Genomic DNA, 16,459 nt, shown 5'->3' on the forward strand with positions numbered 1-16,459 from the left:
CCCACAGGGAGTGAGGAGCCAACAGGGGACTAACCAGGTACTCCCTGCCATGCCTAAACTTTCGAAATGTACAAGAGCCCCAGTGGGATTCTTGTACATTTCAAAAGCAGAATTGCAGCAGAAGAGGCGCAAGTGGAGACTGCTTCATTCCCCGCTTGTGCTGTTTCCCACTGTGCCTCTACCTCCGCTGCCCACTGGAGAGACAGTGCTGGGGGAGCCGGCTCTCCTCAACACTGGCTCCTGCTCCCTTCCCCTTCCACTGTCTCTGATAGTCGCTACTAGTCACTTACATCCTTACTGTGCATGTGGGCAAGCACACATCTGATTGGAATTGACATGAATGATCCCTTGAAGAAAAATTTAAAGATAGCGAGACCCATAGATACCACAGTAATGAAGGTCAAGAAAATACCCATGACAGTTTACTGAAATCCAACTGAAAGCATTAATAAAGCTGTAAATCAAATTTACATTATTTTTTCAAGTGTGACCACAATGAGATATTAGTGGTTAAATGAAGTTGAAAGTGAAAGAGCAGATAGCAACTTATCTAGATTGTCACCTACTGTCTCCAATACGGACACATATCCAAGTATCTGAGATAAATACAAATATTAGATAATCACTCTTTTTTAGCTGTGTAATAAAGCTTTGTTTTATAAGCCTCTGCCAGTGTGTAAATTATGGGCCATCTTTACATGTCATTAAATGCATGAAATTCCAACAGAATTCAATGAGAATTTTGTAACATATTGCACATACCTGATTCATAGATTGGAAGGCCAGCAACTAGATTGAGCTTTTTAAGTCTATCATTGCAAGATATGTTTCCTAATTATTTAAAATTTTGTGTGGATCTTCTCTGAACACTCTCCAGTTTATCAATAACCTTCCTGAAGTGTGGACAGCTGACCTGAGTATTGTATTCCAGCAGTGCTAGTACCAGTGCCAAACAGAGAGGTACAGGTTGGACCTCCAAAAACTGGGACCAGGAAATTCCCGGCTGGGATTCCTGTGGCAGGAGGGCCGGCAGCTGGGAGCCCTGTTAGGCTGGGAGACCAGGGATGGGAGTGGCTCACAGCAGCGGGGCTGGGACCTGACCATCCTGGCAGTGAAATCACCCCAGCAGCCAAAGTTGAGGACTGCTCCAGTGGCTAGGGCCTGCCCTAATGGCCAGGGCTGCAGCAGTCCTGGTAATGGAGCTTGGCAAGAGAGCTGGGTCACTGCAACTCAGCAGGGACAGTGGCTGGGGCAGCAGGGAGGGTTAGTGGGCTGAGGGGCTAAGAGGAAACCTTCCCTGCTCTGGCAAATTCCCTCGTTTGGGACGGTCAGGTCCCAAGGGTGCCAGACTAGAGAGGTCCAACCTGTATAATAATCTCTCTGCTTCTGATTGAGATTCCCCCTATATATTTATCCCAGAATTGCAACACTGTACCTCTTTTGACCATACTGGGACCTGATTATCTACCACAATGATTTTGTCATTTTTTTAGTGCAAAAATGTATCAGTCTAGGACATAGGTTCCCAAACTGGGGGGCATGAAGAAATTCCAGGGGTAGCGCCAGGTGACCTAGTCACACACACCCTCGTCAATCCCACTCCAAATTTTGATGTTATTTTTTGGAGGGGGGGAGGGCGCGAGGGTTTCTCAAAAATCAAAAAGGTGGCATAATGCTGAAAAGTATGGGAACCACTGGTCTGGAAGTGGAACACTGAATATAGTAAAGACACAATGCGAAGGCTGATAAGTCACACACAAAAGAAGACTCAGTTCCTTAAAAAAAAAGACATTTCTATCAGCTTTTCTTAAGCCCTAAGCGCAGTTCATCTGTAACCAGCCACTCTATTCACAGCAAAGCAGAACTATAATTTTAATTATTCAGATACATTCCTCTCCCATGCGCCCTGATCAGTCTGACAGCTCTGTCCCATTTAGCCTGCAATCTGTAATACAGAATCTGCTCCGGTCTCTACATAGATGTGCTATCTAGTTTTCTCTTCCTCTTCTTCCCTTAGGGAGGATATTTTAATTGGATGCAGCACGTTTACTCGAACCATCTCGCCTGCATGTTAAAATTCAAGTCAATGTGATGCAATGTGTATGAATTCAACCCGGTTCTGAACGGTGACTGGTTCCGCATCGCCAGCGGGGCAGGAAAGCCAACTGGCTGCACAGCATCATTTCCTAAAGCCCACTCGCGGCTCCTAGCCCCACTGGGGAACTCTTGTCCTGCCCGGGGCCAGGTCAGATTCTCTGCTGACCCGTGTGACGCTCCCCTGCGCGCCGATGCAGCCCGACCTGCGGCAGGCAGGGAGCAGGGCGAGGCTCGGGGCTGCACCCCGGCGCGCTAGGACCAGACACCGAGAGCTGTCAGAGCGCCCCCAGGGGCAGGGGCCGAGCCCGGCTGGAGCCCGCAGGCGAGGCGGGGCGGGTACCTGTGGAGATCTCCTGCGCGAAGGCCAGCGAGATGAGCAGCAGCGGCAGCCCCACGGCCGCGCAGGTGACCAGCTTGTCCAGCGCCAGCTCCAGCCGCAGCCCCTTGTACTTGGGCTCGGCGGGCTCCTTCAGCAGGAAGTCGGAGAAGACGTACTCGGTGGCGATGTGGGCGATGGCCATGGCGGGCCGGGGGCGCCCTCAGCACCCCGCGGCCGGGCCTAGGCGCGCCGGCCTCCTTCCCTTTCGCTTCCTGCTCGCGCCTCCCGCCCTTTGTCCGGCTCGCGTCGCCCTCACCTCGCCCAGGCGCCTCCTCCCGCCCCGGGGCCTCGGGCCAGCAACGGCCTCGCGGCGTTCGCTACTCGGGCTGTAGTGAGCATGCGCGCGGCAACGGGCGGGCTGCTGCCCTCGCTCTGCCCGGGCGTGCGGTCAGAGCGCCTGGTTGTGCCCGCAGAGCATGGGGAGGGGCTGGCAGGATTGGGCCCACGCGGGAGTGTCCGATCCATGTCTCACCACAGCCCCGCGGGCCCTCCCTCAGGCAAGAACTGGGGTGAGATGAGGTGCCCCCGGTCCCATTTCTCCTCCCGAGCTACCTTGTGGAGCTGCCGCGTTGTGGTTTTGGGGAGCAGGGTCTCTGCGTGGCACATCCACTGGAGAGCAGTTGTGCATGCAGAAAGGAACGGTACCAGCGGCCAAAGAGCCTGGGCCTCCAGCCGCGATGGTTTTAAACCAGCGTCGCGCCTGATTTCAGCGGCGTTACGCCTGGCTTGCCGCAGGGCGAGCAGAGAAACAAGCCAAAGCTCTCGCGGGGAGATTAGAAGTCTGTGGGCAGGTTAATCCTTTGCATATAAATTGTGGCAGCCCCCACTGAATTTAAGCCAAAGCACTGGAGTTACATCAGAGATTATTCCAGTACTTACTTTTTGCCAAGGCTGTGCCCTAGCACCTTTAGGCTTGGCAGTTCATAGCCCTTGTACCTCTGGGCTTGCTGCGTCAGTTATAAATGTAAACATTGCTTGAGCCCCAGCACCTCTTTCATTACAAATTAAGCCCTGGTTTACTCCCAGTGCTTCTTACAAGTTGCAACATGTATTATTATGGCTAGCTGGCTGCTCTCCAGCCTGTAATACTCCATATAGAAAGTGTGTGCAATGGCAACTGTCTGATTGAATGCTAATGGCTTATTTCTACAGGGAGAGACAAGAAAATCTCTGTCTAAACCATCTGGTCTCTGAAAGGTTCACTTTCTGTGGGAATTTTTGTTTTTGGATTGAGTCTAGTGAACTCCATTCCCTTCTGTTTATGGGATAAACTGCGGCTTTCTCCACCACCAGAAAGCCCAGAACCAGTGGAACCAGATTGATGTGTTACTGGTTCATTGATTTTTAAAGGGGTAACCTACTTTAATGATTAAATTAATGATGAAAATGACGAGTATTTCAAATGCTCTGTCATGCAGAATCCTCATTCACTTCAGCTGAAATTCCATATTTCATATATGATCCTAACAAGACAGTTAACCTACCTTTTTTGTCTGTTGGATTTTAGCATCTAGTAGAAGGCATGGATGATGTCTGCCTCAGTGCCCCTGCTTTTGTTTGTAAATATTCTCCAGTTCAACTGTACATGATTTGATCAGAAGGGCTTCTTCCTAGCAAGATTAGTCTACAGTCTGTCAAGACCTTAGCATAGACATTTTTCTGATGTTCAGACTAAAATGGAAATATGCTGTCCTGGAAAGCTTATTTGGGATTTGCACCTGAAGTAAGAATATTATCCTATTTCACAAAGCTCCTCTAGAAAATGGGAGCAGTCAGTCCCATATTGTTAGATGCAGTACACATGTAATAAAATACAGATTCTGCTACAAAAAGTTTATACTCTGAGCATCTGGTAAGATAAAACAACTAAACAGAGAGGAAGGTTGGGAAGTACAAAGTAACAATGTCTCCCCCGCTCTCCCTAAAGGGCACTTCAGAAGTGGGAGGATTGGAGCTGGAGCAGTCCCAGATAAGGAGTGGAAGGGGGCTCCCGAAGCCAGCCCCTTTAACCTGCCTGGTGACTTTTTTTGTATGGTTTTCTGAGAAGCAATCCCATTCCAGGCACATCCCATTTTCTTGGCACAACCAAACCCCCACCTTGCTTTATGTTCTAGTAAGAGGAATCTGTATACCAAATTTGGTGGTCAAACTCTTTCAAATATATAGCAGATTGTTCTTATAAGCAGAAAGTTTATTTTATAAATAATTACTGCTTAATATGGGAGTGGTATGAAATAATTTTGTCAATATCACTTTTCACAGCAGTGAATTATAAATTACTTTCTTTTTGCTGATCTCAGTGTTCTGATTGGTCTGTGGTTTAATTCGCTCTTCAGCTGCTGAACAATCAAGCCCTCTAATGTTGTCTCAGTTCCACCTGTTTAGTCTCAAGACTACAAACCTGCAAGCACAATACTACAATCCTAAAAGTCCCATCTCCTTAAAGTAGTGATAATACAACAATATATTTTATTTAGGAATGATTGCTGCATTATACATTTACAGTACTTTTTAAAGTAAATACACTACATTGCCGAGGAAAGGTAGTGTAACTTTCTAAAACAGTAGATTTAAGTTATATATTCTATAGCAACTGCTCTCTTTTTTGAGCATGTATTCACAATCCACATGTAATAATAAACATGTAACTCTTTGAGAATCACTGCATTAAATCTTATTTAAATGTTTTATGATTCAGTTATAAACATCAAACACATATGGAAATACTTAAACAATATTGCTTTATTTATGTTGCATCATGGGTGAAAGCTGTAACTCTCTTTGTATATGGTATGCAAGCATTCTGGACAGTATTTAACAAAGAACAGCAGACCTCAATGCTAGTGGTTACATGTTGGAAAGAAACTAGTCTTTAGAATGTCTGTGGTTCCCCCGAATGGTATTACGCTTAGCCAGTATAAAGGAAGCTTTAAAAGTAATGATTGAAGGAGTGCTTGTGGTACAGTGTAATTGCTACCCTAATTTTGAGCCCAGTCCTGTCACTCTAGCTCACACAAGTTGATGTTCTCAAAGAATATTTTAAATGAGTAAAGGTTGCAAGATCAGGCCTTTTATCTAGAATTTTTGTTTGCTTTTTTAAAAACTGGAAGGAAACAAAAGGACCAAAGAAACAACAAGAAACAGCTGCACCTCAAGGATTTTGTTTTAACACCTTTTATCTGTTGGTGATTTGGGCATTAATCCAGAACACCACTAACCTACATTCAAAGTGATTGTCAGTAAAGTTCCCTACAAGGATGCAGCATATTTTTAAATACAGAAGAGAAAAAAAATGACATTGTGCACCAACTTGAATTTACATTGTAAAAAAAACTCAGATAAACTATTCATAACTGAAAGGTTGCTTTAGTTTTGTAGTTCATCCACCAATGTTGTAGGTGACATGAACATCTGTGTGGCAGGAATAAACAATAGCTCATTCAGAAATGAGCTGTAAACATTCAAGTATCACCAGGGCATTGCACAGAGAGCACAAAGGGGCATGCGCATTCCTAAAGCCATGGGCAGGAGTTGCAAGGGGTCAGCAAGCAGCCACCGGGGACAGATTCTCTGGGTGTCCAAGAATATGAGAAGGGGGGGGGAGGCTCACATCAGTAGCAGGGGTCTTCCCCCCCCCCCACACTCACCACCAGCAGTGGCGATGAAAGTGGAACAATGCAGCCGCAGCTTTCACTGCTCCGCTGGCTGTGTTTCTTGGGGGAGAGGTGGGACTGTCTCTGCACTCGCTGGCAGGAAATGGAGTGATGCGGCCTGGGGAGCACAACGAGCTGGGGCCACATTAGTCCACTTCCCCCGCCTCTGCCAGTGAGTGAGGGGGGACCCCCCATAGTATCTCAGGCTGCATAGAGGCAGGGCAGGTATGAGAAGCAGGCAGAGCAGGAGCAGGGAAAGGTGGGGCTTGGGATGGAAGTGAGGTTGTCCCAGGTTGTCACATGGTCTGAGGGGCCGGTCATGTGGATGGTGGCTCTCCAGGTCCTCCCTCACCAGTCACCCATGGGTATCATTATATATTAGACCTGCCTGATTCTATCACTCCTACATTAAGTACTTGACTTCCTGAATAGTCTCATTGAAAAATCAGGGATTAAGCTACTACAAGTGTAAGTAAGCATCACAGAATCAGGCCCACAATAAGCAATAGTTACAAAACCAGACTACTTTCTTTTTAGTAACCCAAGGCCACCAACCCCAAAACACAGCTTTTTCTTTTCTTAAAGGGAAAAGAAAAAGCCCTCTTAACCTTTGATAGGTTCAGTGGGCCAGATTCTGTTTTTGTCATTAGGGGGTAGCTGCAATGACTCAAATGTTCTAGATTTGAACAAGCACTTTCAAAATCTGGCACACTGAAAATAGCTTAATATAGCATTACCCAATGGAGATCCCATTACATAACTATTGTATCACAGGGATTATGGGCCAAATTTTGCCTTCATAAACACCCATGCAAACATTGCACTCACTGGAAACACTAAGATGATGTACTGAACTCGAGGGCATAATTTGGTCCTGTGTATTACTTTTTAAGCACAAGATTCTGCTAAAATCTCTTTAAAGCCAATATGTTTGTATACTTATTTGAAAGTGATTCACCATTAGAGCTGTGTGAAACAGAAACCACACAAAACTCTTGTTACTTGTTTTGGGTTCATTAAGAATCAGGGTCATGACCTGATCCAAAGTCACTGAAGCCAATAAGAGTTTTTACATTGCCTTCAACGATCAGGTCCCACTTCCTGTTCATATTAACTCCAGGGGAAGCCTTGTGAGCCCTAGAAAGTTAATCCATCTGGGTCAACATGTTCACTGAGGCTTGTCAATCTTTTGAGGGAATCTACGGCCAATACGAGTTTGCATAAAAAGAAAAGCCTGGGCTTTGTTGTAAGTTTGATCAGGTTTCTCAATATGTTTTACTGTTTATTTGAACAAGAATCACCATCATAATTAAACATGAACTGAAACAGGAGAACAGGCTTGCACAATCCCCTGCTAAGTTTCACATGGCTCCAGTCACAATCCAAGTCAAATTCAAAATAATATTGATTGACTACATTTTACAGCATCAAAAGAATCAGAAGCCTAATACATTTTTTCATATGTCAGAGTCAAATCTTGCTTGCCTAACTCAAGTGAGCAGTCACATTGGCATCAGTGGGACCATTTGAATGGACGTCTGAGATGGCTCCCATTGAATTCAACTCACACTGACTTCCATAGAGTAGAATCAGCCTGCACAGACAAGCAGGATATGGTCACCAGGGCTTAAACATGCAGCCCATGTCATATGTGGCTTCATGGCTGCAGGATTGGGCTCTCACAAACATGTATCTTGCCTTATTTATACCAACATGTCATACGTGGCTTCATGGCTGCAGGATTGGGCTCTCACAAACATGTATCTTGTCTTATTTATACCAACAATATACAATGAAATCCAACACAGCTCTATAAATGGTCCTCAAAATACAGATTTATAGGGAATCGGTTGGGAGTGCACACTTAGGTTGCACAGTCCTGTAATATACCCTTTTTCTCTGGAAAGTGATGAGGATGATGAAGATTAATATTGTGATCAGAAGAACAAGGCCAATGGAAAAAAGTGCTATGAGCACTGAGTTTGCTTCTCTTGCACCCAGAGTTTTGCCTAAGAAGTTGATTCCTTTTTGATCACCATCTGCCAAAAGAAAAAGTACCATGTAAGTAATCCATACATCCACCTGCTGAAGTTTATATTATTTAAATAAAAGAGATCCATACCCTTTACAGGAGCCTTGTGTTTTACAGTAATTGTGTCATATGCTGTAGCGGTTACTCCTCCTTTTAAAGGAACTGTGTTGTCTGTGTAAAACAATTAAAGCTTACTTAGGCTGAAAACTGTACAAAGAAGCAGATTTCATAATCTGAGAAAACAGTGAATACATCAATTATTCTACCTGGGTAATGTGCAGAGATTGCCAATAGATTAAGGGCAAAATTTCCCTTTCTTATAAACAACAGAGATCTCTGTCGCATTAGTTCTGCATGCTTTCACTCATATCAATAGAAGTTTCAAACCCAGAATAAGTGCAAATTACAGAACAGATTCACAGTGAACCATGAAGGATAATTTCAGTTTAACCTTACAATTGCTATGGTCGAAATCCATTGTATTCCTCCTCCTTCTACAGAGGAGGGGTGAAGCAGCCACTGAATGTGCTGTAGCAGCTGTGGAGCATCTGTATTTATTACCTTACTTGTGGACAGGGTGTGCCCAATAAACGTATTTCCTTGCAAGAATGTGTCTCCTGAGAAGAGTTTATAAAGTTTTTACCAGCAATGAAATGAAAATATTCTCTGCATGTTAGATTTCCAAATGACTTGATGTGAAAAGTTCTCAAGCATAACATAAATTAAATGGACTTGCTTTTGCATTGTATTAAATGGACTTGCTCACAATTTCCACTAAAACCAATGATCACTGTTGACTGATAGGACTGGGTCAATATCTGTGTATAATTTTTTTCATCACCCTCCACAGAAGCCATTCCAACTCAAATAGTATCGTTTTTTACTTCACTTTTTCTAATCTTTTATTGTATTAAAGCCTTTAAAAAGCAGACAGCTTTTCTTTAGAGCAGTGTTTCTCAAAGTGGTCATGAAACCTCTTTGAGAAACCTGTTCACTGGCTGTGCCGGTTTGTTTACTTACCAGCACTGCAGCAGCAGATCCTCGCAGCTCCTATTGGTCTGCTACACCGTTTTCAGCTAAATCTTTTTATTCTGAAATGCTGCTATGTTGTTTCATGAAAATTGTTGTCCAGATGCTTCAAGCTTCTCTTCTCTATGAGTGGGTTCCCCTGCCAGACTTCATCTCCCATGCTGTATCATGGCAATGTGATTTCCATGAGACACTGCCTCCCCTTACTTAAAAGGGAGACCAAAGTGCTTCATGGAATATATAGTTTAACCAAGGAGTCCAGCATACAGAGGATGAGAAGATGAGGCATTTTATAATTGAAATATTTTGGTGTAGGAACAAATGAGTATCAGATTACTTGCCCCAAAATTGAACCTTTCCACTGAGGAGGGGGTACGAGAAAGGGAAAGGGCAGAAAGCAAACATTTTCTAGATATATCTCTGCTCTGAGAATATAGCTCTAAAATAGTGTTTCTCAAAGTGATCCACAAAACCACTTTGAGAACTTGTTAATTGGCCATGCCAGGTTGTTTACTTACCGGCACTGCGGCCACGAAGCTTCGTGGCTCCTATTAACTCAGTTTTGCCATTTGCAGCCACGGGAAGTGGAGTGGGCCAGTCTGCTATTTCCCGCACCTCCCCTTAGCACCCACATCGCCAAGTGACTTCAATTCTTGTGGCGCTTCAAGAGGTTTAAAATTTGCAGAGAGCAGCAGTGACCACACTCTCTGCATTGTGGTGTAGGTCCACTCCCAGGAACCAGAAATTGGTGAAGCACAGAAGTATTCTGTAATTTAAATATCCCTACACCAGTAATGCTGGCTTTAGCCTTACGCTTCTTTCCATCTGTCATTTATTCCCAACTGTAATACAAGTGCACAGTCCTAAAATGGCATTTTCAAATACTATACCTGATTTGCTGATGGTAAAAGTTGTCTCCATGCCACCATGAATGTGGTCAGCTACATGACAGTGCAGAAGCCAGGTTCCAGGGTTATCTGCTCTGAGTTCAATTGTTTGAAATGTCCCAGGGAAAAGGTCATACACATCTGCTCTGTGATCCTTATCTGTCTGGGACAAGACAAAACAGCATTCTGAAGATTTCCATTACTATGGGTACGTCTAGACTACATGCCTCCGGCGACAGAGGCATGTAGATTAGGCTACCGGACATAGTAAAATGAAGCGGCGATTTAAATAATCGCCGCTTCATTTAAATTTACATGGCTGCCGCGCTGAGCCGACAAACAGCTAATCAGCTGTTTGTCGGCTCAGCGCGATAGTCTGGATGCTCCCCTGCCGACATCAAAGGTATTTGTCAACCGCCCAGGTATGCCTCCTGGGATGAGGTTTACCTGGGTGGTCGACAAATACCTTTGATGTCGGCAGGGGAGCGTCCAGACTATCGCGCTGAGCCGACAAACAGCTGATCAGCTGTTTGTCGGCTCAGCGCGGCAGCCATGTAAATTTAAATGAAGCGGCGATTATTTAAATCGCCGCTTCATTTTACTATGCCCGGTAGCCTAATCTACATGCCTCTGTCACCAGAGGCATGTAGTCTAGACGTACCCTACCTGAGAACAACTCATTCATGTTCTTACTAAACTGTAAACTTTTTGGAGCAGGGCCCCCTTCCTTGTTATATGTTTGTACAATGCCTAGTCCAGTGGGGGATGAACCCCTGGGGCAACACAAATTAATACAAACGATTTCGGGTGCTACATTAGCAATATTAATAATGTCCTAAAACACCACACAATGTTCTTTGTTTTAAACCAAGGTCTTTAAATAGTTTTTTCAATGCAAAGATACAGAACATGGGTCTTAACTAAACCCTAGAATAAGCTGGTGAAATTTCCACTGACTTCAATTTGTGTAAACCATTCTCTAATTGTCCTGTATTACATACACACCTTACCTACTGATATTCATTTATATTTTACCCTACCAAGTCAGATGAACCATGAGCTTTACAAATTCTAACTAATTTTGCAGCATACACATGCACAACTCCCACTGATGACAGTATATGTGGATGTTAAAAGGCTGTGGGACCAGGCAAGAAGCTAGACATTTTTGCAAAAATGTCCCAACAAGATTTAAAGATTTTACTTCATTTTCACCAACCTTGAAGATGAATGTCTCCCCATGAAAATGGACTGTGTGGATGTCAATTTCATTTCCCATTCCTATCAAGTACCAGTTTGTGTTTGCACCTTCTTTCATTGTTAGTCCCTGGAGATTGTCATAGACCTTCCCATTAATTGCTGAAAGAATTACAAAGTGAGAGTGATTCACACTAGTGAACTAAATGCATCCAGTAAAGAAACAAGAGTGCTGAGGGTGCTGAAGAGAAACACAAGTACCTTGTTCTTGCTTTCTCTTTGCAGAGATCAAGAACTAATGCCATGTCTCATTATTTACATCAGTGCAAAGTGAATTAAATAAGGAAGTAAAATATTACCAAATAAGACTCCTATCTTCATTTAGTGATAGAAATGTAGCCGTGTTAGTCTGAAATAAAATACAGGACTATGTAGCACTTTAAAGATCACCTAATAAACCATCTTGTTAGTCTTTAAAGTGCTACATAGTCCTGTATTTTGTTTCATCTTCATTTAGGTCACTGGTAGGGTTTTATACACACTATGCTCTAATTGGGCCTGATTCACCACTGTATTACTCCAGTTTTACACCAATGTAAGTCCACGAAAATCCAGGGGAGTTATTCAGCACAAAACAAGTAACAAAGTGGTAAATCAGGCTCACTTTACAAATAGTGCAATAGCTGCTCAAGAAATGAGAAGAAAGAGAATCAAACTCAGATCTTTAAATGTGAAGGATTCCTGAAGTTGTTGTTCACATCTCAAAGGTTACAGGCAAAGAGACAACGCAGTTTGCATTTTAGTTTCAACACAGCACCATAAGTAGTTTATATTCCTTGCAATACATCAGTTTTAAAGTGCTGAGTGAATGGGCTTTATGCAGGGGCTCTACATGCGAGTAGTGGGGATGGATGCAATCCCACTCCAACTAGCTACATGTGCAGAAACACAAACTTGGTTTTTCAATGGCTGCTACTTCAGCATCCAGTCTGTTCTCTCCCTCACCTAGCAGTCTAGTCAGTGGGTTCTTGACACTTGGTTCCCAGATCCCAAACTTCATGACAATGCTGTTGCAAAGTGTGCCAACATGGAGCACATGTAGTGACAAGAGGTTGTAGAATGGTCTCTTCACATTCACTGGTAGTTTGGCTGATTTTTCCAGCTTCTGCACTCACACAAAAGTGATGGAGGAGGATTTGGCCCTTAAATAAGAGCTACAAAGCAAAGTTAATGAGTGACCCAACACCACCTGTCAGGGTCTTGAGCCATTCAGCACATTAACGAAATATAAACTAACTCTTAAGAAAACGCGTTTCAAGGTTCCCCAAAGTCTGCCGACTGATTCCAGTTTTGTTGTTGATGCCTAGAATTCACCCTTGTTCACTAATAACCATCCAGCTCACTAATTAGCTAGCCTACTATGTTTGTGAAGACTGTACTGCCAGATTATACATTTCCAAGCCAATCTGACTGTCTTTTGAAAGGACTGTATTTAAAAAAAAAAAAAAAAAAAAGAATCATCAGTCTCTTGTTGCTGCTGCCACCACCTACATACCGTGCATGATGTTACTCTCCAGAAAGTCCGCTGTGTAATTAAAGTAATTAGGAAACTTATGAAGATACTTTTCAATATTTTCATTCAAGTACCAGGACTCGTTTTCATCAAAGACCAGGAACAGAAGAGCAAATTCACTATCAATATCTTTCCTTAAACCTTTTTCATTTAGTATTCCTTTTCTGCAAACTACCAGCGGCCCAATCAAACCACTGTGTGTGTCCTGCAATTAAATTAAAAAGAGACATTATACACATTACATAACATTGCTTTTAACCATGACATTGAGCTACAGTTAAATTAATAATTATTGATGGTCCACATAATATAACTAAGAAATAAATACAGATAAAATATATACCATTAAGAGTTGAAACTTATATTTTCTAATGGGATAAAGAAATGATTTACAGTGAAAATGCTTCCTGGAGAAGTTCAAGAATTATATTTTACAAATAGTCAGGACTGCAACATAGTTTTCTATTATAAACTCATATTTCCAGTTTACGTTGGTTATAGAAAATCTTTTAAATAATAGGTATAAAATTAGTTATTTCAACTACAGGAGTTTAGCTGCCACCATCTTGTAAAAAGTAAACGAAAAATTTCCTGACTGTAGAGTTTCTGTTCCTCCCACACAAAGTGGAAGATAAATTTTTCTACTACCAAGTTTTTACTATCCAATTTTGTTTCAATTCAGCGTGCAAATGGGATAGCTAAGCAAGATGGAGGTATCTGCATGTGGAGCACACTTCAGTTCAAATGGATTAAAGGTTTATCTACACTGCAATTAGAGGTATGACTGCAGCACACCTACACACACCTGAGCAAGCTAGCTCAAATAACAATTACAGTGAAACTGTGGCAGCCCACTGGCTGTACGAACCCACCAAGGACACTGGGTGTGTACTCGAGCGGCTGCGCAGCTGTGGCATTGCTGCTATTGGCATTTGAGGCAGCCCAAGTTACAGTTAGCTTAGAGATGTCTATATGTGTTGCAGTCACATTTCTGACTGAAGACACACCCTAAGAGAAAGGATTTCACAAAAGCATTGGGAGATGCTGAGTCTGAAGAGACTTCATCAAATGCGGCCACTTCATCAAGGTGCCTAAACGAAATATGAGCTCTTTCAAAAATCTGACCCCTGCCACACTAGAGACTTTTGGTCTAGGTGATGAAAGTAGAACAGGGATTGTCTATACTAGGAATCCAAAGACATGACCACCTGATTAGTAATCTGTAAACTAGAACGCCTTCTTCGTCTCAGCAAGATCTATTCTGTATGCTATTTAAGTCTGACGGTTCCTGCATTTAGTTGACTAAAAAATCTAACTTGGTAACAATGACTTTCTACCTTTTAGCTTTTCATGTAGTAAAGCAAAGTCCCATCTGCAACCAAACTGCCATGAAATTTTCCTAGGGACCAAATTCAGCCCTAGCATAACTTCCCTGATTTCAATGAGCCAGGCTAGGGAATGAATTTGGCCTTACTCATGCATCATCAGCTGTAATCTTCAAACGCATTAATTATCAAGCCCTCTAAACCCTTCTAAGTCAGCTGTCCTCACTCAAGAAGTGAGTAAAGATTTGCAGGCTGCAGCCCCAGTTTAGGAAGTCATCCTTAAAATAAGATAACCTTTAGGTACTATTTTCCAATTACCTTGACAAAATTCACTGTTGAATAATAAACCCAACTGATGCAGTTTGGATCAGAGGTGCCTGGACCTGACCTTTCTGGGACATTCCATCTGTATGTATTTATTTCCCCTGAAACAGTAAAGAGGAAACAGTTTTACCAACAGTTGGATGTTATGAGTTTTAAAAATATAAGTCAGATCTATTGGTCTCATAATCAGAAATGTAGAGTCAAATGTGCATCATATGCATTGAGGAGAAACTATGTGATAATGGGATGAGGCCTGCGAAAATGAATTCTAATAATGATGCTGAATTCTAATTTTTATTAGAGGTTAAAAACAAACCGGAATATTCTTATCATGATTATGTAGCATGAAATAAGAACATAAGAATGGCCGTACTGGGTTTAGCCCATTAGCCTGTCTGCCAACAGTGGCCAGCACCAGGTGCCCCAGAGAGAGTGGACCAAAGACAATGATCAAGCAATTTGTCTCCTGCCATCCCTCTCCAGCCTCTGACAAACGGAGGACAGGGACACCATTTCTATCCCCTGGCTAATAGGCTTTTATGGATCTAACCTCAATGAAATTATCTAGCTTCTCTTTAAACTCTGTTATAGTCCTAGCCTTCACAGCCTCCTTTGGCAAGGAGTTCCACAGGTTGACGACGCGCTGTGTGAAGAAGAACTTTCTTTTATTAGACTCTTCACTATCTGTAAGTGGGGTAAAGTTTTGGTAAATACCTTAGGTTTTATTGTTTTATGGTTTGGGAATGGGAATCTGGCATCTGTGCATTTTAAAAATGTGTTTTCCTCTCCTTTGTAACTAAGCTCTTGGCCCATGGGAGGTCCCCCCATGAGTATATTAATTGGTGACTTTTCCTTCTAGTCATTATGCTTGTAACAGGAGTATTGTGGTGATAATAAAAGTTCTTTCTCTTTCTTTTTTATTAACCTGATATTGGTTAATGGTTTTGTGTCCTGGTTTTACTGTAGGGCTGAGATTTCCCAAATGATCTCTCCCCTGGCTTTCTTATCATTACTTCGGTGGTGGCAGTGGATTTTTATCCCCAAAATCTAGGTTTTTAAGATTTTGGGGGGAAGTTTTATACCAAAGCCTAGGAAGAGAAGGTTTTGGGGTACTTTTGCGGGCCCCCACTTCTGCGTTCATCATGCCAGAGTGGGGAAAAAGCCTTGACACACCCTTATTGATTTCAGTGAGTTTGCCTAAATATGGGATCAAAAGAAAACAGAAATATGTTGTATAACAATTCCTGTGTTCAAGAGAGCTCTTCTACTCAAGCCTGATGTCTATTGCTTTTATGGGGCAGAATTTGCAGTTCTGCGTGCCCAGAGCAAAGTTGCTAAGTGTATATCTAGGCACATAATTTTAACGTTTGAGCCATTAGTAGTGTTAATTATTGTTTCTGAGTGTCCAGAAATGTCACAGAAACAAATGAAGACATATCGCTACCCAAATAAGCTTACACATTCTAGAGCCTTACTAAGAAGAACTTAGATAGACAGACAGAGATAGATAAATGTATAATTTACTGTGTCCAAAAAAGACATGTAACTATCTGTAAGTTTGAAAATAGAAATGTCATATACGATTTTTAAAAGAACTTCATATAAGATTGAAGGAGCTCTTCTGTTGCTAAAGAAAAAATGGTCATACTCACCTGGCATAGTGATTAGTGTTCCAGGTCTTTCTTCACTGCCCACTTCTTCTATGCCATGCGCAGTTATTGAATAGGGCCTGATACCTTTATTCTTAAATATAACCAGTATGGAGTCACCAACTTCTGCATGGATTAAGGGCCCTGATTGAAATCAACAAGCTATGGTGATTAATGATGCTCTTGATTTTGTCCAGAAGTCAGGTCAGAAATGGATATTTAATATTATTTTTACAAGTTGTAGAATTGACTAGTGCTTAACCTGGAAATTTATTTTGTGGCATGTCACTGCTGTTCATAATGAAAGGAAGGAG

The 16,459-nt window shown here is 42.5% G+C and overlaps 2 protein-coding genes across 6 annotated transcripts in view; both read right to left on the reverse strand.

Moving 5' to 3' along the window:
* The window catches only part of PANX1 (pannexin 1), a 38,382-nt gene extending 35,031 nt beyond the window's left edge, over positions 1-3,351 (reverse strand). The window contains exon 1 of one of the 2 annotated variants that reach the window (XM_006134415.5): positions 3,029-3,351. In XM_006134415.5, the coding sequence (XP_006134477.4) occupies positions 3,029-3,104 (76 nt within the window). In that variant the 5' untranslated portion in view covers positions 3,105-3,351. Of the gene's footprint in view, positions 1-2,437; positions 2,980-3,028 lie in introns of those variants that run through there. The other variant, XM_075919363.2, reaches the window with a different exon arrangement.
* Positions 3,352-4,693: 1,342 nt separating this feature from the next.
* HEPHL1 (hephaestin like 1) overlaps positions 4,694-16,459 on the reverse strand; it is a 63,481-nt gene continuing 51,715 nt past the window's right edge. For 2 of the 4 annotated variants that reach the window (XM_075919361.2, XM_075919360.2), the window contains exons 14-20: positions 16,149-16,289; positions 14,491-14,597; positions 12,830-13,052; positions 11,297-11,436; positions 10,081-10,240; positions 8,252-8,332; positions 4,695-8,168 (exon numbers count right to left, since the gene is read on the reverse strand). In XM_075919361.2, coding sequence (XP_075775476.2) covers positions 7,966-8,168; positions 8,252-8,332; positions 10,081-10,240; positions 11,297-11,436; positions 12,830-13,052; positions 14,491-14,597; positions 16,149-16,289 — 1,055 coding nt within the window. In that variant the 3' untranslated portion in view covers positions 4,695-7,965. Of the gene's footprint in view, positions 8,169-8,251; positions 8,333-10,080; positions 10,241-11,296; positions 11,437-12,829; positions 13,053-14,490; positions 14,598-16,148; positions 16,290-16,459 lie in introns of those variants that run through there. The other 2 variants (XM_075919362.2, XR_012900753.2) reach the window with 2 other exon arrangements.

This window comes from Pelodiscus sinensis, chromosome 1 (genome assembly GCF_052426305.1).
Source record: "Pelodiscus sinensis isolate ZL-2025 chromosome 1, ASM5242630v1, whole genome shotgun sequence".
Lineage (NCBI taxonomy): Eukaryota > Metazoa > Chordata > Testudines > Trionychidae > Pelodiscus > Pelodiscus sinensis.